This window comes from Lissotriton helveticus, chromosome 4_1 (genome assembly GCF_964261635.1).
Source record: "Lissotriton helveticus chromosome 4_1, aLisHel1.1, whole genome shotgun sequence".
In the NCBI taxonomy this organism is placed as follows: domain Eukaryota; kingdom Metazoa; phylum Chordata; class Amphibia; order Caudata; family Salamandridae; genus Lissotriton; species Lissotriton helveticus.
Window position 1 is genome coordinate 8763286 of NC_136063.1, and position 25326 is coordinate 8788611.

Sequence of the window (25326 nt, forward strand, 5' to 3'; positions counted from 1 at the left end):
TGCTGTCGTCCAACCGTCCAACCAGTCCCAAACTGTCTCCGGGGAATCAAAAAAACATGTTTTCCCATCAGAGTTAACTCTCATTGCATATCTGAGCTCCCTATGTCTGAGTTATTTTTTAACAGCCTGGAAGCTGCGTCTTTGGGCCTGCACCTTAGCCGTGAAGTCCGGAAAAAAAGGCCACCTCATAGTTGTCCATTTTCAGAGGGTGGTTGAAGCGAGCTGTCTGTAGGATGATGTCCCTGTCGCGGTAGTTGAAGACTCGTGCAATGATAGGTCTCGGCGGCGCACCAGGTCGCGGCTTGCCTCCCGGTACTCTGTGGGCCCTTTCAATCGAAATGTAGTTGGATAGAGTCTTGGCTTTAAGGTGTTTCGTTATGAAGCCCTCCACCTGCCACCGGTTCCTCTGTTCTCTCTGGAACCCCCAAAATGCGAATGTTATTGCGTTTGGCCCGGCCTTCGTAGTTGTCGAGTTGCTGTGCCATTCTGTCCTACTTCGTTTGCAGTTCACGCATCTGCATTTGCAGCTCTGAGGTGTCCGGCTGTAAAGCATTAGTGACTATCTTTAACTCCTGTACTCTCTCATCCATCTTCCGAAAATCAGCCCGAAGGAGCAAGACCTCTACAGTAACCAAATCCATCGATGTCCGCACTCCACTGATGGCCGCAATAACAACTTGAAGAGTAGGCGCTGAATCCTGTGTTGATGTCACCGCGTCACCTTTCTTTCCCGATATCCGGGAGCTGCCTGTATCCCCAGCCTTGGACCACGCAAATTTTGCCAGTTGTTTTTGTGGGTTATTCCTGGGACCTCTCCCTCCCGTCGCCACTGTAGTGCTCCATCAGTCAGCGCGCCTGGCAGGGGAGAGGGGCAGACGAGGCAATTCTATTCCAACGATGTCCTCTTTGCAATATAACTCAAGTGGTTCAGTCCGCCTGACCACCCGCACCGTGTCCAAAGTCCAGCAATATGAGAAGTGGGTCGAGATATTCAGTCACCCTCAGCCTCTGGGCTGTCTCTGTAGTAACTAACGTAATTCTATGCCCCTATTTACTCAGCTCCCAGGAGGGGGGAACCCACCTCAATGCTGCACCATCCACTAGTCCTCCACTGTGCCCTGCGGGTCTCACCAGTCACCTGCACGCTGGGAATTACGGCCTTCCAAGGAACATGTGACTCCACCGGGACAGCCTGAAGGCAAGGAGGCCTCCCAAAGCCCCAGGAGATCTCCACTACTATGGTTTGTGAGGGATCACCGCCGGACTGCACTTCAGTGGCACGTCCCCTCCCCGGCACTCAGGAGAACACACCGGGGAAGAAATGGGGGAAGGGCAACAGTCACAGCGCCCGCAGCAATCCGATATGGCATTCAGTATGTTCACATTGGGCCACAATCAGTGCAGGCATCCAGCCACCTCCCAGCTCACGCCACCAATCCGGGACCACTGCACCAACAGGCCTCAAGTCGGGGCCTCAATTTTAACGATGCGGCCGGAGGCGCCGCTAGTGGGGAATGCCTTTACGTCTACCAGCCCAGCCGGAGAAGGCCCAGGATTAACCCCTTCCATGCTGGTGACAAACCCCAGCCATCACGCTCCACGGTGCTCGTGTGCGGATGACGGCTGGGGTTCGTCACGGCCCCGCCCTGTTCTTTTGTTTACGGCACAGCAGCGGAAACAGGCCAGGATGGAAGGGGTTAAATCCCCTCCGCTGTTCACCACATTTATCAGCATGCAGCCCGGTGGCGTTTCACGGTCTGCAGTACAGTGTGCGCTGCAGCGCTGGGGAGCATCCGCTCCCACCAAGCCTCCTGTTCTCTTCAAAGAGCGGCTGCGCACCGCACCCTCCAAGCCGCAGTGCCGGGCCTCAATTATGGAACTGCTCGCCAGGGTCTACCGCGGTCGCAGCCAATGGTGTCGGGCTGGCCTTTGATGTTACGCCGCCTCAGGCACTCCGAGTACTCCGCCCATGTAGGGGATGCCTCGACCACAGCTATGCCGTCCCGAGGATCCAATTCGCGCTTCAGGGCTATGCGTCACTCTTCTCGGCACCAGGGAGCCGCTACCCCTGCCAAGTCCGAGCCCGAGTCACCAGGGAGGATGACAACTCAGCTCACACACTATTCCGTGGGCTGAAGGTTCCATACGGGGTCTGGGGTCGGGACACGTCTGTGTCCCGACACGTCTGTCGCAGGACACTATTTCTCACTAGATGGCTCAGGATAAGTCAGGATAGTTGTCGGGAAGGGAAGAGCTCTTTCAGGCAGCGGCCAGTCTCCAGGGCTGCTAGCCACGTCCCCTGACTGCTCCTTTCTTAGGGAACTTTCCTCTCCTTAGATACCTACTGTTCTTCTGAAAGACGATATGAGTGAAGAAGTCTTCTCCTTCTTTTCTCTTCAAAAGACAACTGCTGCTGCTAAACACTTGCCTTTGTTTGGTTTCCAAAGCATAACTCTTCCCTTGGTGTATCATTACTTGCCAGCTCAACATCACATCCGTCATGGAATCTCTTCCCAAAGCTGTAAGATAAGTTCTGGAAGTGCACAAAAATATCTTTGTACTGTCCTAACTAAGATCTGACCTATTTCCAGCCCTCAATTGGATAATTTCCTTCCTTATGGGCAGTTTAAAATCTGTCCATCTAATACCCTTCAAGTCAGCTAAAGTCGATCGAGGTTGAGGAGTACCTCAGGGATCCTCCTCTTAGCCAAATCTGTTTAACTTATACATATGATCTCTAGTGCACACCCTCAAATAAATGAACATCAAAGACAATAATTATGCTGATGATATGCAGCTACTTTTCACATTGACAATTCTTCCTAATCAAAGGAGGAATTCAAAGCAACAACCATATTTATCCATGACTGTACGAATAGAAACAATCTAAAATTAAACTCAGATAAAACTGCAATTGTCATCACTAGAAGCAAGTATGACTTCTGGAAGGCATCATTCTAGCCTTCCACGTTAAGAGCCCCACCCTGCCCCAAAGAATCAGTAAAAAGTCGTGGGGTTCTCATCTACGTGGAGTGGTGTGGCTCACTGGTTGAAGGCGGCGGACCCGGAAGCAGAGGACGGCCTGGGACCAGGGTTCAATTCCTGACGTGGCAGGGTCGTGGACCTGGGACGGCGGACTCGATAATTCTCACCTAGGTGCCTACTCTAACCTGGGGTCACACTCGGTAACTCTGGGCATTAGCTTGCCTCATCTCCACAACGGCCCCCCACATACGCCGGGGATGCCTGGTTTCACCTTGGAGATACCAAGTAGGGACCATCTCACAGGGAAAGTCAGGACGGGTTCCCCAGCGGTCTACAGCGCGGAGATACCCCATGTGGGGTGATACCCCATGTGGGGTGATACATGCGCTTTACAAGACATCATTACATTACATCTATCTATGAAACCTTAACTTGGAGCAGTAACCTCCTCCTGCTTTTTATACCTTAGTAGATGCAAGGAAATAGCAAACTTCCTCACCACAGAGGCCCTCATTAAAGTCATAATTGCCCTATTCAAATCCAGAAATGACTATGTCAACTCTCTCTAAGTGGGCCTCCAAATAGTACAGAACGAACAAGCCCAACACATTTTCCAACAACCAAGGCACTGCCATATCACCCCTTTGCTGAAAAAACTCCACTGGCTTCCGGTGAAACAAAGAACTATGTTTAAAACTGGTTGTGTTATCTTCAAATCCCTCAACAGAAAAAGTTCAACCTTCATCACAGCCCAAATCCAAAAGTACACCCCAAATGAACTCTAATATCCATCCACATTAACTACTTGACAGTACCCAAATTCAAAAAGAAGAGAATGGGTGGTACTAGATTCTCAGAAATTAGACACCTCGGGTCGATTCACAGAACTAACTTAAGACAAAATCCTAAACGTACCACTTTTGATATTCACAGAATGCCTTTAGTAATAGTAAAGTTAGTATGTTGTCTTAAGTTTCACTCAAGACAAACTTAAGACATGCTTAAGACATGCTTAAGACATACTTAAGACAGACTTAAGACAGACTTAAGACAAACTTAAGACAGACTTAAGACAAACTTAAGACAGACTAAAGACAGACTTAAGACAAACTCCTAACTTAAGTCTTAACTTAAATGATTCGTTGGGTGGGAGGTGTGTGACAGTCCAAAGATGTATAAATAGTTGATTTAGTAGGTATATGAGGTTACGACTGTATGTGGAAACAGTTGTTTGGGTGAGTGAATCTCTTTATGGGTGTGGTGATGAGTAAATATATTTCTCAATGATAGATGTCTAACAAAGTAGAAATATAAAAGGCAGTGTATGTGACAGTTGTATATAAATAAGTATACATACGACTCGGTGATTGTATGAGTGACTGTATCGAAAACTGTATACTTGTAATAGTGATTTTATAACACACCAAGTATGAGTTACTATCTATGTGAACAATAGTGTTTGCATAAGTGTGTAGCTTAGTAGATGTATGATCAATTGTTTGCATAAGTAAGTAGGATGGCTGCATAAGTAAATAGGATGTTTGCTGGTGTATAATGTCGATGTAGGTGTATAAGTATATTTATTAGTGTTCTATTGATCTTTGTTGGCATGTATGAGTGAATTTATAGGTAAGTGTTTAGATGTGTGTGTAGATGTGGGAATCACTGAGTGGGTTTTTAGAAACTATTGGTATGTCAATGGTTTCAAATACGGTACTGCATATTTTATAATGACCGTTGAATGGTTATACTAGTGTATGATGAGGTGTATCTGATTGTCACGAGAATTATGTCATCAGTGATGTCATCAGTGATGTCATTTGAGATGTCATCAGTGATGTCATCAGTGATGTCACTGACCATGTCATGAATGATGTATTATGTGACATTATCAGAAGTGGATTGCGGGCACGCGAGTTTTAGTTAGTACAACTAATTATAACAGAGGAATTTCATTTGTTTTGTACGAGTGAAATGTCCAAATATCTATAACACCCCTAAAATCTATGTTTTTTTCAGTGAATTTCTAAGGTTTTTTAAATGCTGATTCCTAACTATAACAGTTCTGAAACCTATGTTTTTTTCAGTGAATTTCAAAGGTTTTTTCAATGAAAATTTCTAACTATAACATGTCTGAAATCTGTGTTTTTTTCAGTGAATTTCAAAGGTTTTTTCAATGACAATTTGTAAATGTATTAATTGTTATATTTATTTTTTGATACTGATTTACTACATTTTTTTAAACTATTTATTTTGAAATAAAAAAAAATGACATGGCATATTTTTAACATAAATTGAAAAAAAATGTTTTTAAAAATATTGAAATTCTATATATTTTTTTATTTTATATTTTTAGAATATATTTATAATATTTTCTTTTTTTTTAATTCAAAATAGTTTTTTGAGCCGTGCACCCAAAGCGCACCTTGCTTGATTACTGTGCGGAACCTAGCCGCCACTTTAGGATTGTTGTGAAGGATCCACGTAGGTTGTGCAATGGGTGCGTATTTCCCTGCGCCATCGCTATGCGACCAGTACACGAATTCAAGCGCATACGCGACATATAAATATTACGCTACGAGACGCTCAAGCGTTTCCGCATGATGTCATATACGTGTTCGACGCGGTGGGTGCGTGACGCCTGCGGCATTTTTTAATGTCTAAAAAGAAATATATATATGTATTTAATATAAATATTAAGGCAAGACATTATCTGAGCTAATCGTTAAAATAATATTCTTTTACTTTTAATAAACTTATATTACTGTTAAATGCAATTTTGCGAAGTCGCGCTGGGTGCATGCTGTCTGTGCGCACCCTACGCGGATCCCATGTGACCAGAAAAAAAGAGATTTGATTGGTTCATAACACTTCTGATTCTTACTATTGAAGGACCCCACCCATTTCAATATTCTTAGACCTTCTTTGGAGCAACAATTTTACTAGAAAGAACATGATTTTTTGGTGATTGGAGACCTGATTTTGACTTTGATAAAAGAACAATTGCTTTTGGACAGCAAGAATCATCTGATTCTGAATATTCCAACAATGAAGGATTTCTATCGGAGCCTGCACATCCTGAGAGATACACTTCCATAGTGTGGACATTTTTTACATTTCCTGCAGGCCAGAACAAAGTGAACGCCACCAATGTCACTTGTAAAATATGCAAAGCTGTACTCTCACGTGGAGATCCAAATAAAAAATATTCTTGCGGGACCGCAAGCATGCTAAAACATTTCAAATGTTTACATCCTGTGAATCTAGCACACGAAGAGTGCCGAAGACTCCGGGAAAATCCACCACCACCACCACCAGCAGTAGCAAGCACTTCGGGGACGTCTCCGTCAAGCCAAAAACAGGGCATACGTCCTTAATTCGCTAATGCAAAAATACACTGCATTAAGTGTAATAAACTGCTGTGCTATGGAGAGGAATCTGTGGACTTGGTTTGCTGGGCTTTAGACAATCATCGGTGCTATACTTTTGTTTTTTTTCCCCCATAAGTTCCTTGTTTTGCTGCACCAGTTCTTTTTTTTTTTTTAAATACAAAAAAATCAAAAAATCGTTCAGAAAAACACATTTAAAAAAAAAAAAAAAAAGTTATTTTCAGAACTAACTTCTCTGGTTAAAAAAAGATCTATATTTGTATGATAGTGTGTGAAAGTTTGCTTGAATGTATGTGTAGTGGATAATTGACTGAAAGAATGCATTAGCAGTGTATGGTGAATGCATAAGTGCAGAATTATAAGGAAGTGCTGCAGCATGACACTGTAAGCTCTTTAGCTGCAGTGTGCTGTGGTACTTCCGATACACAGGGATGCAACATATGTACATAAATATGTTGCAAGTCTATGCTTTCCTCTGCACTGCTGCTTAAACTGCAGCCATGTGGTGACAGAGGTACCCCTGCCCCGTGGTGCAAGGATATCTGTGTTGTGTGGAGTTTGTTTTCCTGCAGGAAGACACAACTTCCTGCAGAAAAAGAATCAGTGAAGGCATTTTTCTCCTCCAATGTATGCTGTGCATTTTAACATATATTGAACGAGAAAAATGAGGAGAAATTAAAACAATTCTCCTTGTTGTGCCTTGCTACACCAATCGGAGGATGGTGCAGCATTCACACACATGTCCAGATTTATGATTTCTGATAAATATGGAGATGTGTCTTGTTCTATGAGTGTTCTGTGCAAACACTCACAGCAACACCTATAGAAAGCCCTTTCAACGCAAAGTGGTGTGTATGATGAGGTCGTATTTACATGGAGAACAAAAGGTACACAGAGTACCTTTTCCTCTCTTTGTGAATATGAAAGAGTGTTTTGCGCCATTACTATATTACAAAATGTGACATATTGTTAGCACAGGATGCTTCTAAATTTGCCACATAAGTGCTTAGGTAATGGCAGACAGTTACAATAAGAACATATTGGTAGTTCATTGTTTGAAAAATTGCATGAGAGTGATAGGAGGTGCGCACAGAGTTATATCTCCAAAGATGCTCAAATAAGAATAATTGAAATGATTGTGGTCTTTCAATAGGTACAATGGGAAATATTATGAACCAATCAAATCTTTTTCAGGTCACACGATATCCTATGACAGTGAGATTCCAAAACTACATAGGCATGAACTGGATATTTTCAAGACTATTAATACTTTGTAGCTTCTTGCAGATCTGCATGCATAGTATATAAAGAAATTAACTTGTACTAGAATTAATGGTTAGGCCAATCCTTAACTATATGAGTAATAAGTAGAGCAATTTCAGTACTGCAAGGAGAGAACAAGGTCAATCTATAAGTACTTATGTTTCGGCAAAGTGATAAGACATGTTTATAGAGTTCTGAAGGGAAGGGATGCGGCCTCATGTAACATGTGGAAACGCACTCTGTGACATGTTTTAACTTAAAGAATTTAGGGCCAGATGTAGGTAGGCTTTTACCGGGTGGTAACGGCCGAATTCGGCCGTTACCACCCGGTAAAAGCAATTTGACATGTAGGTCCCTGTAATTTACAGACTCGGTAAATTTACCGGTAGGTAAATTTACCGAGTATGTAAAATACCGAGTCGGTATCATTACTGATTCCGGACAATTGGTATGTAGGTGGGACTCTTCTGAGTCCCACAAGCAGTACCACATCGGTATTTTACCATCAAATACTACTTGATGGTAAAATACCGTTTCTGGTGTGCATGCACATGTGTGCATGCACACCTATGCCATATGACAGGCAGACCTGCCCTTAGGGCAGGTATGCCTGCCACATGGCACCCGAGCCTCTTTTGGGGGTGCCAGAGGGTGTCAAAGTGACACCCCCTGCACCCTTGTGACAGTCGGTATTTTCCGATGTGGTAAATACCGACCGGTATATGCCCAATCAATCCTATGGGCTTCAAAGCCCATAGGAATGCATGGGCATTAACTGGTCGGTATTTACCACATCGGAAATTACCGACTGTTTCCGATTCGGTAATTGCACATCTGCAATTACCTACATCTCGGTATTTTTATTTTCCGACCTCTTAAATACCGAGTCGGTGTGACTCGGTATTTAAGAGGTCGGTAAATAAAAATTACCTACATCTGGCCCTTAGTCTCTTTTAATCCTCAAACTCCCTGGATCCCAGTAGCCCACTATATCTCTCTATTGAACACCATATAGCTGCATCGCAGAGAGGTGCTCTGAAGCCATGTCACATACCTCTCTGCAGTATAACTCTCTGGCACTTTCTGCACATATCTGGTGGGTTAGTTGGCACCCAGTGACACTCAGTATACATGATAACTTTATCCTGTAACTTAAAACGCCCAAAGAGCATCTTTCCACACATATCTACTCCGTCTATCTCCCTTTTCATCACCTGTTTGGAAACACAGGCCATTGTGCATTTTAATCCTTAGTTAAACTTACCTTCACAGTAATAGAAATAAAAAAACACTACTCATTTTTTTACATTTGGTTTTTATAATCTAAATTTCTGAAAATGTGATATTATACAATTAGGATGTAAAAGAGAAGATAAAATACAGTTTTCATATATAATATTATATTGTTAACAATACAGCATACTTTTAACATTTTACAAATTATTTTCTTTGCCTTTTTTGCTGTTCACAGAATATATTGAATTTCACTAGAAACAGTCGTACTCATCACATAACAGCGGGCAAAAAAACCAATCAATAAGATTGTTTAAAAAAAAAAACTACATCCTCAATAACATACCATATAATGCAAATCACAAATATATAAAATACTCCTAAGAAAATTTTCGAACTTAAATTTATATAAATGTTGTTGTTTAAAAATATACGCTGAGTGAATGTACAAGAAAAATTCCGTAATTCAAAGATACACCTTTCCTCTTGGCTAAATGGTATTCTTGAAATCCTTTATATTGAATTTGTCCAATAGTAATCGTATTAATAAATATTAATAAATTCCTCAGAGGCCTAATTATGTTCCTAAAACTTTGGCTTTAAAAATATTATGTAAGAATTCAGTAATTCGCTTGGCAAACGTTGTTTGAGAACCAACTGAGCATCATTACAATATGTCCAGCCTTTATCACATTTTAGATAGGCAGTGTAATGTCTAGATGTTGTGGAAGGACCATCATGGAAAATTATTGCTACTGCTACAAAAGTCCTTCCTGATATTGATAGTTGACTTGCTACAAAATGTTTTATTAAAGTGTCCAATTTTTTCCATCAGCTGTACAACGGTGCATCATTAAATTTATATATTGTCCATATCTTTGTATATATAATGTTGATAACATTTCTGATTAGCATTGGCTACACTCCATGTTTTGATTTGCTGCTTTAACTAGTTTATTGACATTCTGGTAATGTCAAATATAATCAAATATAATGTCAAATATATAAATATTTCAGTGTCTATATTAGTGCTACATGTATACATACAATTTTCACAATGATGTTCCCATTTATAACAAAGGCCAAAAAGATTTTCAATTTCTATTCCTTTATTTTCCAATACTGTAAGCAAATACATTAGAAATTCCTGAGTATCTTGTTGGATACGCTTTGTAGTTTACTTTTATCAGTTCTCAATTTTTCATAAATACAATGAAACAAAGAACAAAATCTTTTTTCCTGATTCTCCATAATATGCTGTTGCAAACTTTCAAGAAAAAAAACAATATTGACCACTACATTAGCATTGCAGCTGACGCCTGAACTATTTTCAAACTGATAACCAACAATCTCTTCAACAGTGTCCTTTTTCTTTTTGCTTGCAATCACAACATTATCTTGATTTTTTCCTTCTCTATACTCTCACGCCTTCTTTTTTGACCAACCACACGCTTTTCATATACAGGATATTGACCTAAATGGGAGCATTCGCTCTTCTTAACCTATTATACTCTTTTACACAGTTTGCCTCTGCAGTAACCTTTGTGTCATCAAAATCGATCAAAAACAATCCAGATAAAGTTCTGACTCGGGACAAAGCAACATATGCCATACCCTCTTTAAACACGGTACTTCCAATATTCACTTAAGCACTATCTACACTTAAACCTGGAGTGGAAACTGTTTTCTACAGACATACAAATCTTTAACAAGCAAAAAACGAACTGAACAATGACCAATTTGTTTTACTTCTTCAATCTGATCAAATTTAATTGAAAAAAATTAAATTCCATCTTTATTCTGATAATTAACAAAATCCACAACTTTGCCCATTGCTCCATTACCTAAACCTTTTTCTACATCCACTTTTTGCCTTAAAATTACCTGACAGTTTATACATGCATACAGATTCTTTTCTAACGATTTTTCTAAAGAATCCAATTTTGTTTTCAGTTTTTCTGTCAAGATAATAGTGAGTCCTTTATGCTGTATTTTATCAATGGCTTCCATTTTTATTATTCCTTCATTTTCCAGATTCAAAAGTTGTTCATTGAATATAGAACACTCTCACAATGTTGGCATTAAGCAGATTATAGATTTGTTTTCTGCAATTTTCATATTTTTTTTTCAGGAACTGTATTTTCATTTGGAAACAAATTGGAAAGTAATCGACTCTGCAAAGCTTGTTTTCCATGTTCTGTCAATACTCCAATTCTTATATCTTGAAGAATAGTTCCATAATCAACATCATTTGCCTGTCGCATATTTGTATTGAGTTCATTGTATTCAAAATATAACCAAATGTTAACATTTTCAACGCTACCCAAAGACTTTCTGGTGTCTACTTGAGCAAGTGTTTTAAATACTGGTTGTCCTTTTATGGGAGTAAGTTGCAGTAGATCTCCAAAAATTATTACATGTTTTCCTCCAAATAAGACATCATAGTCTGTTTTAAGAATTTGCTGCTTTCATAAATGCACAAAAGCAAGCATTAAGTTTGAGACCATGCTTACCTCATCAATAATCAGAAGTTTCATTTTCTTTAGCACTCTTCAAACTTCACAACAAGCTGCTCCAGACAGCTTGTGGTATTCCAATTTGTTTTCATGCTCCACAGGTAGCATCAGTAAATGATGTAATGTAATTCCTTTAATGTTGTGTGGGGTGGCGCTCACAGTCGGGACTTGAGTGGAGTGTCACAGCTGCAATTACCTGCTGGGGAAAGCGTTACTATTCCAGGACCACGCCGATTAGGGGCATCTTGTGGAGAGCGGGACTGCGAGGACCAGGGGGCTTTGCGGCTCACGGACCTCCCGCACCTGTGTCGTCTTCCCGCCATCCTCCTCCCACCAGCACTTAACGACTCGCGGCTCCCGCTTCGCGGGAGCCGCTCACCGTCGGGACTTGAGTGGAGTGTCACAGCTGCAATTACCTGCTGGGAAAAGTGTTACTATTCCAGGACCACGCCGATTTGGGGCATCTTGTGGAGACCGGGACTGCGAGGACCAGGGGGCTTTGCGGCTCACGGACCTGCCGCACCTGTGTCCTCTTCCCACCCTCCTCCTAATCACCACTATTTAAGTATTCCCACCCACGCACATGCGGGACGCGTGCGGGCAGCGCCCGGCGAAGCCTGGGCAAAGGGCGGGCCATTTGAGGACGTTAGAGAACGGTAGAGACCGGACCGGGCTACCCTCCTAACGCCCTTCCTTCCACGTTGTTTCTACAGACCCGCCTGGCTGCTCAAAAGCTGGATGTAATAAAATGGCTACTAGAGAATCCAGAAGCAAGGCAGCTTCCATGGTCACAGGTACTTTGGACAATTTTCTTCTTAAGGCAAATTCTGTGGTTAACAAGGGACTTACTGTGTTGGAGAAATAAATCGCGGAGGGTGTAGAAAATTCTTATTTGTCTTCACCCGGTTTATCAACTAATGCTAGTACACCACTATTGCTTGATGCCACCCACTTGTCACTCATGGATAGTATTGACCAAACCATAGAGTCAGTCCTACAACAGCTAAGGACACCATCCAACTTGCTTAGGGACAGAGACTCACTACATATCATTGATGATGTGGAGCTCTCTCCCGCCGCAGAGTTGGTACCGTCCAGGGCTCAGGGGGATGGTCCCATATTAATAGAACAAACGGGTCACAGAGAGGAAACTGCATTGAAAAGGAAAAGATCTAGGAAGCCCAAAGACGCCAAAAGGGCTAAAGTTGATCCCATAATGACAATTCGCGAAGATAGCGTAGGCGCCCGCGGAACATCAGCTACGGGGAATGACATGGAAACGACGAGTACTCCACCTATCGCCTCCATAGCCACGCACACTGGCCCATTCATCTTTGGTGGGGTTGTTCCTAACACCTCGGAGCACCTCATCTGCTCGCTTACTGATATCCTCAAAAGTCTTTTGAATCCTCTCTCCCTCAAATTAGATTCTATAGAGACTAGACTCATAGCTTTAGAAAGATTAAGTGGTAGCGGTGACGACCAGCCAGGGACAGGAGAAAGCATACATGGAGCACATGGGTCCAATGCAGGGACTTCCCACTCCCCCACTGTTACAACTCTTGCTGTTGTGATGCATCCTTTCTGCCTACAGATAAGTTTAAATTGGACGCCATTTATCTATATTACCCTTTGTAAAAGGTTACAGGCGGAAGCAATGTATGTCTTTAATGACATTAACATGTTCTAGTAGGCTACATGTATGTATTTATTACTTGCTTTCTCTTTCGTACTCTCTCTAAAAAAAAAGCAAATAGTTAAATGCTCTGACAGCAGTCAGTGAGACAGCCACTCCTGGCAATGATTTCATAAATGACCACCTGCTTTGTGGGCATTTATAAATCTGGTGGGTGGTACTTCCACCAGGATATAAAGCAGGCCTTAAGTACCATGGTAAAACTTCTGACTGGCCCAAACCATCCTTGGAGTATCCGAGCAAGGCTTCAGTGTGCTCAGTCTGGAATCACGCCTCGGTTGTATGTCACCGCAGTCATTGACTTCCATTGTTGCTTTCACATCGTTACAAAGCAGCTCTTATTCCCTTTCTTGGATTTTTGTCATTGTAGTGTAATTTATTTATTAAAATGGACTTCAGGGAAGAACCGCCTCCAAATGTAATCCAATGTCTTACAGGTGACCACTGTAAGTTAGCGCTTTTTTTCAAAGCATGCCATGTGTGATATTTTAATGATATAACTCAACCACAGCAGGCATCCAAAAATCAGGTGTTCACATCGGAAAATCCAAGGTGGTATGGTTTAAAGCAGGTTAGAATATCCATCCATCCATCCTTCCATCCATCCATCTGTTCATCTGCCCACCCTCTGACCCATCCATCCATCCATCTATCCATCCATCCACCTACTCATCCATCCACCCATCCATCCATCTACACACCCACCTTCCCATCCATCCAATCATCCAATCATCCATCCAATCATCCATCCATCCATCCATCCACCCATCCATTCATCCACACATCCATCCATCCTCCATCCATCCACCATCCATCCATCCATCCATCCATCCATTCATCCATCCATCCATCCATCCATCCAATCATCCATATAACCATCCTATTGCGTGCCCTATCACAGGGGCTCTTTTGCATTATTGCAGTCCTGTGTCCTTACAGTTAAAGGGTGTCTTCTTATGTGAAACTGACAACATTCTAGGATTGTTCACAATGTGGTCACTACTTTCACATAGCACATGTCCTCTCACTACCATAGTTTAGACAGTTTTCTATATTTTTATATATATATATATAATGAGCGCTTCTCTTTGGCCAGTTTTCTGAATGCCTGTTTCTTTTCTTTGTAGACCCTGCGGATTGTGACTATGAAACTATGAATGATGAGCTGAGAATATTCCTTGTTGGTAAAACTGGAGCTGGGAAGAGCGCCACCGGGAACACCATCCTGGGGAAAAAAGAGTTTGAGTCCAAATGCTTACCCGTGTCAGTGACCACAGAAGGCCAGAAGGGGTGTTGTGCATACAACCGGACACATGTCACTGTGGTGGACACACCAGGGATTTTTGATACAAAAGTCTCTAATGAGAAAATGAAAACAAGTATTGCTGAGGCAGCTGATATGTGCCCCCCGGGGCCCCATGCCATCGTCTTTGTGGTGAAGGTGGGGTTGTTCACTGCAGAAGAAGCTGAGGCTGTTGAAACACTCCAAGGGCTGTTTGGGAAAGAAGCAGCAAAATACATGATGGTGGTGTTCACAAGAAAAGGGGACCTGAGAAATGTACCAATAGAAACATATGTAGCGGAAGGTGATGGCAAACTTAAAGAGTTCATTGGATATTGTAGAGAGCGTTACTGTGCTGTTGAGAACAAAGCGACTGGAGGAGAACTGAAAAAAGAGCGCAGAGAACTGTTGGCAGAAATAGAGCGCATGAAAGCAGAGAATGAAGGAAGCTTTTACAGATACCAGGAAGGTAAGGAGACAACAGCAACTCTATGCAACTCCTGCAAACAAACTCAGGATTCTTTCCTAGAAAATGCATGGGTGCATGTGCTTATTTATTTATTGAATTTTGTACAAACCAGTTATATGATAAAAAGTTGTCTTTGTGTGAGCTTGGGATGGACAGAGAAAGCCTTGATGAACCTGGGTTGCCTCATGTTTTCAATCACTGGAATTAAGGATTCCTTCCAGCGTACCTGCTGCTCAAATTTGTTCATTTTCTCTTTCTCTTACAGAAAATGAGGAGGTCTGGATTGCGGACAAGATGCAGGTGAAGCGGAGCGAAGAACAGCAGCCGACGTTGGGATTGCGTCTTCAGGAGCCAGGTGAGTGTGGCATTCCAACGAGTCTAAGCACCCGGTTTCAATCAATCAATCAAGTAATTTGTAAGGCGCACTAAATACCCGTAAGGGTTTCGAGGCGTTGGGGGGGGAGGTGCTGCTACTACTGGTCGAAGAGCCAGGTCTTGAATTGTCTCCTGAAGGACAGCAGTTCTTCGGTTTGTTGTAGGTAGAGGGGGAGGGTGTTCCCGGTCCTGGCGGCGCGGTGGGAGAAGGACCTGCCTACCGGAGGTTGTTCTACGGATGCGTGGGATCGTGGCCAGGGCGTGGTCAGTAGAGCGGAGTTTCCTGTTGGGTACGTAGAAGGAGAGTCGGTTGTTGAGATAGGCTGGTCCGGTCTTGTGGAGTGCCTTGTGTGCGTGGATCAGGAGCTTGAAGGAGAATCTCCTTTTGAGGGGGAGCCAGTGTAGGTTCCTCAGGTGGGGGGTGATGTGGTCGCGGCGCAGGACGTAGAGGATCAGGTGTGCAGAGGCGTTCTGAATTCTCTGTAGTCTGTTGATGAGCTTGGACGACGCTCCGGCATAGAGGGCGATTCCGTAGTCGAGTCTGCTGCAGACTAGCACCTGGGTGACTGTTTTCCTTGTGTTTGTCGGGATCCATCTGTATATCTTGCGGCGCATGCGGAGGGTGTTGAAGCAGGCGGAGGAGACTGCGTTGACTTGTTTGGTCATGGTGAGTTTTGAGTCGAGGATGATTCCCAGGTTGGTGGGGGCCGGGGGGTCCCCAGTGCTGTGGGCCACCATGAGTCATCGCATGCTGAGGGAGTGGACCCGAGGATGAGGCTCTCCGTCTTGTCTGTGTTCAGCTTGAGTCGAATTTCCTTCATCCAGTCGGCGATCTCCTACATCCCCTGGTGGAGGTTGGATTTGGTGGTGAGAGGGTCCTTGGTGATGGAGAGGATCAGCTGCGTGTCATTGGCGTAGGAGATTTTGTTGAGGTCCTGCTGTCGGGAGATGCGTGCTAGGGGTGCCATGTATGTGTTGAACAGAGTCGGGCTGAGGGAGGATTCTTGAGGGACGCCGCAGATGATCTCGGAGGCCTTGGACTGGAAAGGGGGGAGGCTCACTCTCTGAGTTCTGCCAGGGAGGAAGGAGGTGGTGCAGTCCAGGGCTTTCTCCCGGATCCCTGCGTCTTGGAGTCGCGTGCGTAGTGTATTGTGGTCGACGGTGTCGAAGGCGGCGGAGAGATCCAGGAGGATGAGGGCCTCCGCCTTGCCTTTGTCTAGAAGGATCCTGATGTCGTCTGCAGCGGCAATAAGGGTGATCTCGGTGCTGTGGTTGCTACGGAATCCTGATTGGGAGGGGTCCAGGATGTTGTTGTCTTCAAGGTGACTAGGAGCTGAATGTTAGCTACCTTCTCGATGACCTTTGTTGGGAACGGAAGCGGGGAAATGGGCTGGAAGTTCTTGAGGGTGCTCGGATCCGCCTTGGGATTCTTCAGTAGGGCGTTGATCTCTGCGTGCTTCCAGTTCTCAGGGAAGGTGGAGGTCTCGAAGGAGAGGTTGAAGATGCGGTGCGGGAGAGGGTCAGACGGGGATCCGGAGTGGATTGTGCCCATGGTCTTGATGGTGTCCTCGATGCTCACGTTGGCCCAGGTTGTCAGGGTGTCGTGGGCGGTGGGATGCGTTGGGTCCGGTGCGGCGAGGTCTGCAGCGGTCGTCCTGGTTTTGAAACTGTCATGGATTTTCCGGTGAAAGAAGGTGGCAAGGGAGTCGCACAGGGCTTGCAATGGTGGGATGTCCTTGGCACGATTGTGAAGAGCTCCTTGCTGTTGTGTACGTTGCTGTCAAGGCAGTTTGTGAAGGAGGTCCTTTTGGCAGTCCTGATGAGGTGGTGGTGGTTGCGGATGGCGTCTTTGTGGGCAGCGCGGCTGTCTGGTGTCTTTATTCTCCAATTTTCGGCAGGTGCGTTTAGAGTCGAGGAGGTCTAGGGTGAACCAGCTGACTCTTTTGCTGGTATCTCTGTTGGTGGGTTTTTTCAGCGGGCTACAGTGTTAATGCAGTCGTTCATCCAGCGTTCGAGGGCGAGTGCTCCCTTATCGGGGTTGGTGGGGTTAGTCGGAGGATTGAGTGCGAGGCTTGTCTGTAGTTGTTCTTCAGTGACTTTGCCCCAGCAGCGGCGGGGGTCTGTAGCGTTCGGTGGTGTGTGGGGCGTTTTCGGAAGGAGAAGTGGATGCAGTGGTCAGTCCAGGTGAGTTCAAAGGCGTGACTGAAGGTGACGTGGGGGCTTGAGGAGAAGATGGCATCTAGCGTGTGGCCGGCGATGTGGGTCGGCGTCGTGACGAGCTGTTTCAGTCCGAGGTTAGCGAGGTTGTCGAACAGGGTGGAGGAGTTGTTGTCGTTGTTGTTCTCCAGGTGATAGTTCAGGTCACTGAGGAGGATGTAGTCGATGGAGGTCAGCGCGTGCGTGCTGATGAAGTCGGCAGTGGAGTCGCAGAATTGAGGCCGGGGTCCTGGCGGTCTGTAGACGAGAGTGCCTCTTAGGGTGGTCTTGGGGTTCGTGTGGATCTGGAAGTGCATGTGTTCGGCGGGGCTCATGGTGTTGTTGGTGTTTGTTGAGATCCTGATGGTGTTTTTGTGGACGATGGCGATTCCTCCTCCGGCCCTGTTGGTGCGGTCTCTGCGGGTGATCTTGTACCCGTCTGGGATGGCTATGGCGATGTCTGGTTTGGGTTAGGATCGGGTTTAAATATGTACAGGTAGACGTGTAACAAGAGACTGTTACCAGCATGTGTTCATCTTCATAGTGCTGACTCAGCACATGCTGGGCTTATACGAATGATTGTATGTGCCTTTGTGAAGAGTTCCTACATTTAGCATGAAAATCTGTGCACACATGCCTCACCTACTTACTTGGCATGAGTTCATTATTACTAGAGAGTTCATAAAACTGTTAGTTGCTCTGAAGTACCTTCCACTGCCTTCAGGTAACAATGAGACATAAATGACTGGGAAGCATAAGGTGAAATGTAAAACATGAACCAACCACTGCTATATGGTCAAACTTGACTCAGAGAAAATCAAAGTTTTAGGCTGACCTCGATGAAGCGTGGGTCAGATACACTTGATGGTTTTGGCAGGTGACAGGTAGAATCTTACTTGAAGTTTCCCAGGTACTTCACAGGGACAGAATGTTGCTAGTTCTCAATGCCTCTCCGAGTTTCCCCAATGCTCCCGAAGTAACTTTCTAGGGAGTGTGAAGGGATTCTCGGTGCGAAAGGGGTAAGGGACAGAGAAAAGACAGCATTGTCTTCAAGTTCTGGTTCCGTCTATCAGCAGCTACTCTATCTTGCTTCTTGCACTATTTCTGTTGCTAGACACTGCAAAATAAATGACACAAATACTAAGTTCTTCTCTAAGGTCTACTACTTCTATTATTTTCTAAATCTAATTACAACATACCCTTTTGAGGACTAGGCTATTGCCTCTCTTCAATTAATGGTAGTCTTAAGTAAGGACTCCAAAAACAATGTAACTACCTGTAGGAATACAATACGATTTTATAACTAAGATGCTGTTTATTAACTATGTATTTCTTAAACTACTCTGTTTGGTAGAGCTATTAACCTTTTTTAATGTTATTGTTTTGCAGGTGATAATAAACAAAGCCTTCCACTCTTCAGGAACAACAACCCTGGTAAGAATTTTCTCTAGGTCTACATATTGAGCGTAATATTCAAAATCTAGTGCCTTTTGGTGAGAATTACTGTTTGTTATAACTGTGCAATAGTGAGGGTGATGTAAGATACAGGTTTCCATTAAATTTATTCTGAGAACTATGTCAGTATTTTTCTTAGGAAGTTTTGCTTCAAGGCTGGATTTGTGTGACTGGAAACAGGGTTGACAAAATCTTCAAATAGGAACAAAGCTGGAATTGAACTGCTGGTGCTTTGACAGGTCGTATATTTTCAGGCTCTAATGGTATGGGAACGCATGGAGAGAAATATTGCCTTGCAGCTGGAAATGATTTAGTCCAAAGCTCTGTTTTTAATATAATATCAGGGCCTTCAGTGGTCATATCACTGAAAATACAAGATTTGAAAAAATATTATTGTCTACAGGTGCTCGTGGAAGACAATTTCTATGGGCGGTAATCCAGAGAATGTTAAAGTGATTCTGGTATTTTACAGAGCTCTGCTGATCGTTTTCTATCACGAAATATAAATAGAGGCAGTTACCAGAATAAAAAAAAAAAGAAAGTCCCTCAGCAGAAAGCAATTCTGGTATTTTACTGACCTCTGCTGGTCGTTTTCTATCAAGGCAGTAAAATAACGCCAGTTGAACAGGAAAAAAGTCCCTACGCGGAAGGACTTGTCTCCTAGGGCTGAGCTCCAGAGCCCACAAAGTACATACACATATAAGTATATACTAAAGTATATAATAGAGGTCTTGAATGCTCGACCCAAAAAACAGGTTGTCCTCCTAGATAACAGCTAGAATTTCAACACAGCGGTTATTCTTCTAAGTCTTAGTAGACTGAGAACATTTTGTTAGTGTACAGTGTGCCACCGTGCTTATGGGAGAGTTATTGCTACTCCAAGAATATGGATGTCACAGCACCCTGTTACAGCGTCTGCTTCGAGCACTTCTTCAGTGACAATGAGCATCTGGGGATGAGGCTGTCATGGGCGAATCACTAAGTAGTATTGTGTGTTGTGATGACAGTGCTAATATTTGGGGTACTGTGCTCTGGGGCGTGGCCATGGCCTTATCCAAGAACCTGGTATCAATAACACTAGGGCCATGTCAATGGCAGAAAGATCCTGCCATGTCGTACGTGAGAATGGCGGGGCCTATCAAGTCCATCTTTTTTTTTTAAACACCAATATTCTTCCCTTCGGTCTGGGTTACCAGCCTCCTCCATGGCTGTTGTTTGTCATAGCCCATATCTCCTCCTCACACCACGGTTCATAACTCTGTGCTGTTCAAACTCTGTGCTGCATTTGTAGATGCTTGAGGACCTGTAAAGCAGAGGAGGGTTTGAAAACAGATTTTATCCTGCCACAAGCTCACCAATTTTGAGACTTTAAACATAAATATAAACTCCAGTAGACGTTAGGGTTGTAATTGCTTAAAATCAGCTTGAGCATTGCACTGGTACCCTCCAGTGCTATCAGTTGCAGAACAGTCCTTGCACTCACTTCTGAATGAGGTGTGTACTATCAGTTCTGGAGCAGTCCTTGCACTCACTTCTGAATGAGGTGTGTACTATCAGTTCTGGAGCAGTCCTTGCACTCACTTCTGAATGAGGTGTGTACTATCAGTTCTGGAGCAGTCCTTGCACTCACTTCTGAATGAGGTGTGTACTATCAGTTCTGTAGCAATCCTTGCACTCACTTGTGAATGAGGGGTGTACTATCAGTTCTCGAGCACTTCTTGCACTCAACTGTGAATGAGGCATGTACTATCAGTTCTTGAGCAGTCCTTGCACTAACTTGTGAATGAGGCGTGTGCTATCAGTTCTCGAGCAGTCCTTGTACTGACTTGTGAATGATGCGTGTACTTTTAGTTCTCTTGCAGTCCTTTCACACCCTTGTGAATGAGGTATGTACTATCAGTCCTCTTGCAGTCCTTTCACTCCCTTGTGAATGAGGTATGTACTATCAGTTCTCTTGCAGTCCTTTCACACCCTTGTGAATGAGGTATGTACTATCAGTTCTGGAGCAGTCCTTGCACTCACTTGTGAATGAGGCATGTACTATCAGTTCTCTTGCAGTCCTTTCACACCCTTGTGAATGAGGTATGTACTATCAGTTCTCGAGCAGTCCTTGCACTCACTTGTGAATGAGGGGTGTACTATCAGTTCTCAAGCACTTCTTGCACTCAACTGTGAATGAGGCGTGTAATATCAGTTCTCAAGCAGTCCTTGCACTCACATGGAAATGAGACGTGCACTATCAGTCCTCTTGCAGTCCTTTCACTCCCTTGTGAATTAGGCGTGTACTCTCAGTTCTGGAGCAGTCCTTGCACTGACTTGTGAATGAGGCGTGCAATATCAGTTCGGGTACAGTCCTTGCACTCAGTTGTGAATGAGGTGTGTACTATCAGTTCTGAAGCAGTCCTTGTCCTGACTTGTGAATGAGGTGTGAACTATCAGTCCTGGAGCAGTCCTTGCACTGACTTGTGAATGAGGTGTGCACTATCAGTTCTGGAGCAGTCCTTGCACTGACTTGTGAATGAGGCGTGCACTATCAGTTCTAGAACAGTCCTTGCACTGAATTGTGTTTGAGGCATGCACTATCAGTTCTCGAGCAGTCCTTGCACTCACTTGTGAATAAGGCTTGTGCAGCCAGTTCTCGAGCAATCCTTGCACTCACTTGTGAATGAGACATGTACTAATAGAGCTCGAGCAGTCCTTGCATGCACTTGTGAATGAGATGTGTACTATCAGTTCTCGAGCAGTCCTTGCACTCATTTTTGAATTAGGTGTTTACTATCAGTTCCAGCGCAATCCTTGTACTGACCTGTGAATGAGGCGTGTACTGCCAGTTCTTGAGCAGTCCTTGCGCTGACTTGTGAATGAGGCATGTCCTCGTACTATAAGTAGAGGACAGTCCTTGGACTCACTTTTGAATGAGGTGTGTACTATCAGTTCTAAAGCAGTCCTTGCACTGACATGTGAATGAGGCATGTACTATCAGTTCTCTAGCAGTCCTTGTACTGACTTCTGAATGAGGCTTGTCCTATCAATTCTCGAGCAGTCCTTGCAATCACTTGTGAATGAAGCCTGTACTATCAGTTCTCGAGCAGTCCTTGCACTCACTTGTGAATAAGACATGTACTAATAGTTTTCGAGCAGTTCTTGCATGCACTTGTGAAGGAGGGGTGTACTATCAGTTCTCGAGCAGTTCTTGCACTCACTTGTGAATGAGGAGTGTACTATTAGTTCTCGAGCAGTCCTTGTGCTGACTTGTGAATGGGGAGTGTACTATCAGTTCTGAACAATCCTTGCACTCCCTTGTAAATTTAATTTAATTTAATTAATTTAATTTTATTTAATTTAATTGCGGGTTTATATAGCGCTAGGAATCGACTCCCGGAGGAGTATCTCCACGCTTCGACCGCTGGGGAACCCGTCCTGGCTCACCCTGAGAGATGGTCCCTGATGGGTATCTCTAAGGTGCGACCAAGCATCCCCGGCGGTCTGGGGGGGCCGTTGTGAAGATGAGGCAAGCTGATGCCCAGAGTTGCCGAGTGTGGTGTCTGACTAGAGTAGGCACCGAGGCGAGAATTAGCGAGTCCGCTGACCCTGGTCCACGACCCTGCCGCGTCGGGAATCGAACCCTGGTCCTGGGCCGTTCTCTGCTTACGGGTCTGCCGCCTCTAACCAGTGAGCCACACTTCTCCACATTCACAATGAGTTGTGTACTACCAGTACTGCAGCAGTCCTTGCACTCACTTGTGAATGAGGTGTGTACTATCAATTCTCTAGCAGTGCTTGCACTGACTTGTGAATTAGGCATGTACTATCAGTTCTCGAGCAGTCCTTGCACTCACTGGTGAATGAGGCGTGTACTATCAGTTCTCTAGCAGTACTTGCAATGACTTGTGAATGAGGCATTTTTTATCAGTTCTCGAGCAGTCCTTGCACTCACTTATGAATGAGGCATGTACTATCAGTTCTGAAGCGGTCTTTGCCCTCAATTGTGAATGAGGCCTGTACTCTCAGTTCTAGAGCAGTCGTTGCCCTGACTTATGAATGAGGCGTGTACTATCAGTTCTGGAGCAGTTCTTGCCCTGACATGTGATTGAGGCATGCAATGTGAGGTCTGGAACTGTCCTTGCGCTCACTTGTGAATGGGGTGTGTACTATCAGTTCAGGAGCAGTCCTTGCACTCACTTGTGAATGAGGCATGTACTATCAGTTGTGGAGCAGTCCTTGCACTCACTTGTGAATGAGGCTGGTTCTATCAGTTCTCGAGCAGTCCTGCATTCACTTGTGAATGAGGCGTGTACTATCCGTTCTCGAACAGTCCTTGCACTGACTTGTAAATGAGGCTTGTGCAATCAGTTCTTGAGCAGTCCTTCCACTCACTTGTGAATGAGAAGAGTAGTAAAAGAGCTCGAGTAGTCCTTGCATGCACTTGTGAATAAGGTGTGTACTATCAATACTCGATCAGTCCTTGCACTTACTTTTGAATGAGGCATGTGCTATCAGATCTCACGCAATCCTTTCACTGACTTGTGCATGAGGCGTGCTCTACCACTTCTTGAGCAGTCCTTGCGCTGACTTGTGAATGAGGCGTGTACAATCAGTTCTGGGCAGTCATTGCACTCACTTTTGGAATAGGTGTGTATTATCACTTCTCAAGATCTCCTTGCACTCACATGTGAATGAGGCATGTACTATCAGTTCTCTAGCAGTCCTTGTACTGACTTGTGAATGAGGTGTGTACTATCAGTTCTCAAGCAATTCTTGCACTCACTTGTGAATGAGGCATGTACTATCAATTCTGGACAGTCCGTGCACTCCCTTGTAAATGAGTTGTGTACCAACATTTCTGGGGCAGTCCGTACACTCACTTGTGAATGAAGCGTGTACTATCAGTTCTCTAGCAGTCCTTGCACTGACTTGTGAAATAAGGCATGTACTATGAGTGCTCGAGCAGTCCTTGCACTGAATTGTGACTGAAGCGTGCACTATCAGTTCTCGAGCAGTCCTAGCACTGAATTATGAATGAGGGATGCAATATCAGTTCTGGAACAGTCATTGCACTCACTTGTGAACGGGGCATGTACTATCAGTTCAGTAGAAGTCCTTGCACTCACTTGTGAATGAGGCATGTACTATCAGTTTGGAGCAGTCCTTGCACTCACTTGTGAATGAGGCGTGTGCTATCAGTTTGGAGCAGTCCTTGCACTCACTTGTGAATGAGGCGTGTACTATCAGTTCTTGAGCAGTCCTTGCACTCACTTGTGAATGAGGCATGTACTGTCAGTTTGGAGCAGTCCTTGCACTCACTTGTGAATGAGGCATGTACTATCAGTTTGGAGCAGTCCTTGCACTCACTTGTGAATGAGGCGTGTGCTATCAGTTTGGAGCAGTCCTTGCACTCACTTGTGAATGAGGCGTGTACTATCAGTTCTTGAGCAGTCCTTGCACTCACTTGTGAATGAGGCATGTACTGTCAGTTTGGAGCAGTCCTTGCACTCACTTGTGAATGAGGCATGTACTATCAGTTTGGAGCAGTCCTTGCACTCACTTGTGAATGAGGCGTGTGCTATCAGTTCTCATGCAAACCTTGCACTGACTTGTGAATGAGGTGTGTACTATCAGTTCTCGAGCAGTCCTTGTGCTGACTTGTGAATGAGGTGTGTTCTATCAGTTCTATGGGAAAACAAGGGGGAGAGCAAGGGATGGTGTTCACCCAAGGTGAACGGAGAGTACTCCTGTTGCCCTGATCAAGGACTGAATTAAACAAAGAGAGGAGTACCACCAAAAGAAAAACAGAAGATTTCCTAATGGGGTGTTTTGACTGACAAAAGGAAAGGATTCATCCTTTTGTAAAAAAAACCCTCACTCACCAGCCTAGTGGTGACATGCTTCATCATCGGGGTCCACCCTTGTGGCCTAGCGTCACCAGGGTGTGCTACAACACCTGAAGTAAAGTGGAGCAGGTTGTGAATGTAAGTGCAAGAAAAGGATGTTAAAAAGTGTCTTGGTTTAACTTATAAAAAATATGAATTTTATTTTAAAGCAACTGGACAATATTAAAAAGGGGGGTGAGATACTGAAACGGAAGTTACGACCAGAGTATCTCTATATGTGTATTGGTCAACATGTTTCTACCTTACGTGGGAAATACCAGGTATTCTTCAGGACCATAAACAAGGAAATGGGCGGTATGTACCCCCTAAAAGGCACACCCTGTCCTAGATCCTCGTGTACCTATTAGCAAAAATAGCTAATGGTGGGATGCTCGGTCAAAAGTGGTTGAGCATGTGTTGTAAAAAGCAAAAGACCTGTGGAGAAGAGAGAAAACAAACAAATATCAGGCGTGATCAGTCTTACATGCCTGTTACGTCGTGCTGTGTCTCTGTGCTTTCATACTTCATGCCACTGTCACTAGGAAAGCTTCGCATGATTAAAACGTGCTGATCAAGTGTCCGTGGAGGGCTTATTGT

The 25326-nt window shown here is 44.2% G+C and overlaps 1 protein-coding gene across 4 annotated transcripts in view; it reads left to right on the top strand.

Annotated features, from left to right (window-relative positions):
- The window catches only part of LOC144826893 (GTPase IMAP family member 8-like), a 258208-nt gene that overhangs the window by 224607 nt on the left and 8275 nt on the right, over window positions 1-25326 (top strand). For all 4 annotated transcript variants that reach the window (XM_078685353.1, XM_078685355.1, XM_078685354.1 and 1 more), the window contains 3 exons: window positions 14210-14833; window positions 15099-15188; window positions 18794-18838. In XM_078685353.1, the coding sequence (XP_078541479.1) occupies window positions 14210-14833; window positions 15099-15188; window positions 18794-18838 (759 nt within the window). The remainder of the gene's footprint in view (window positions 1-14209; window positions 14834-15098; window positions 15189-18793; window positions 18839-25326) is intronic.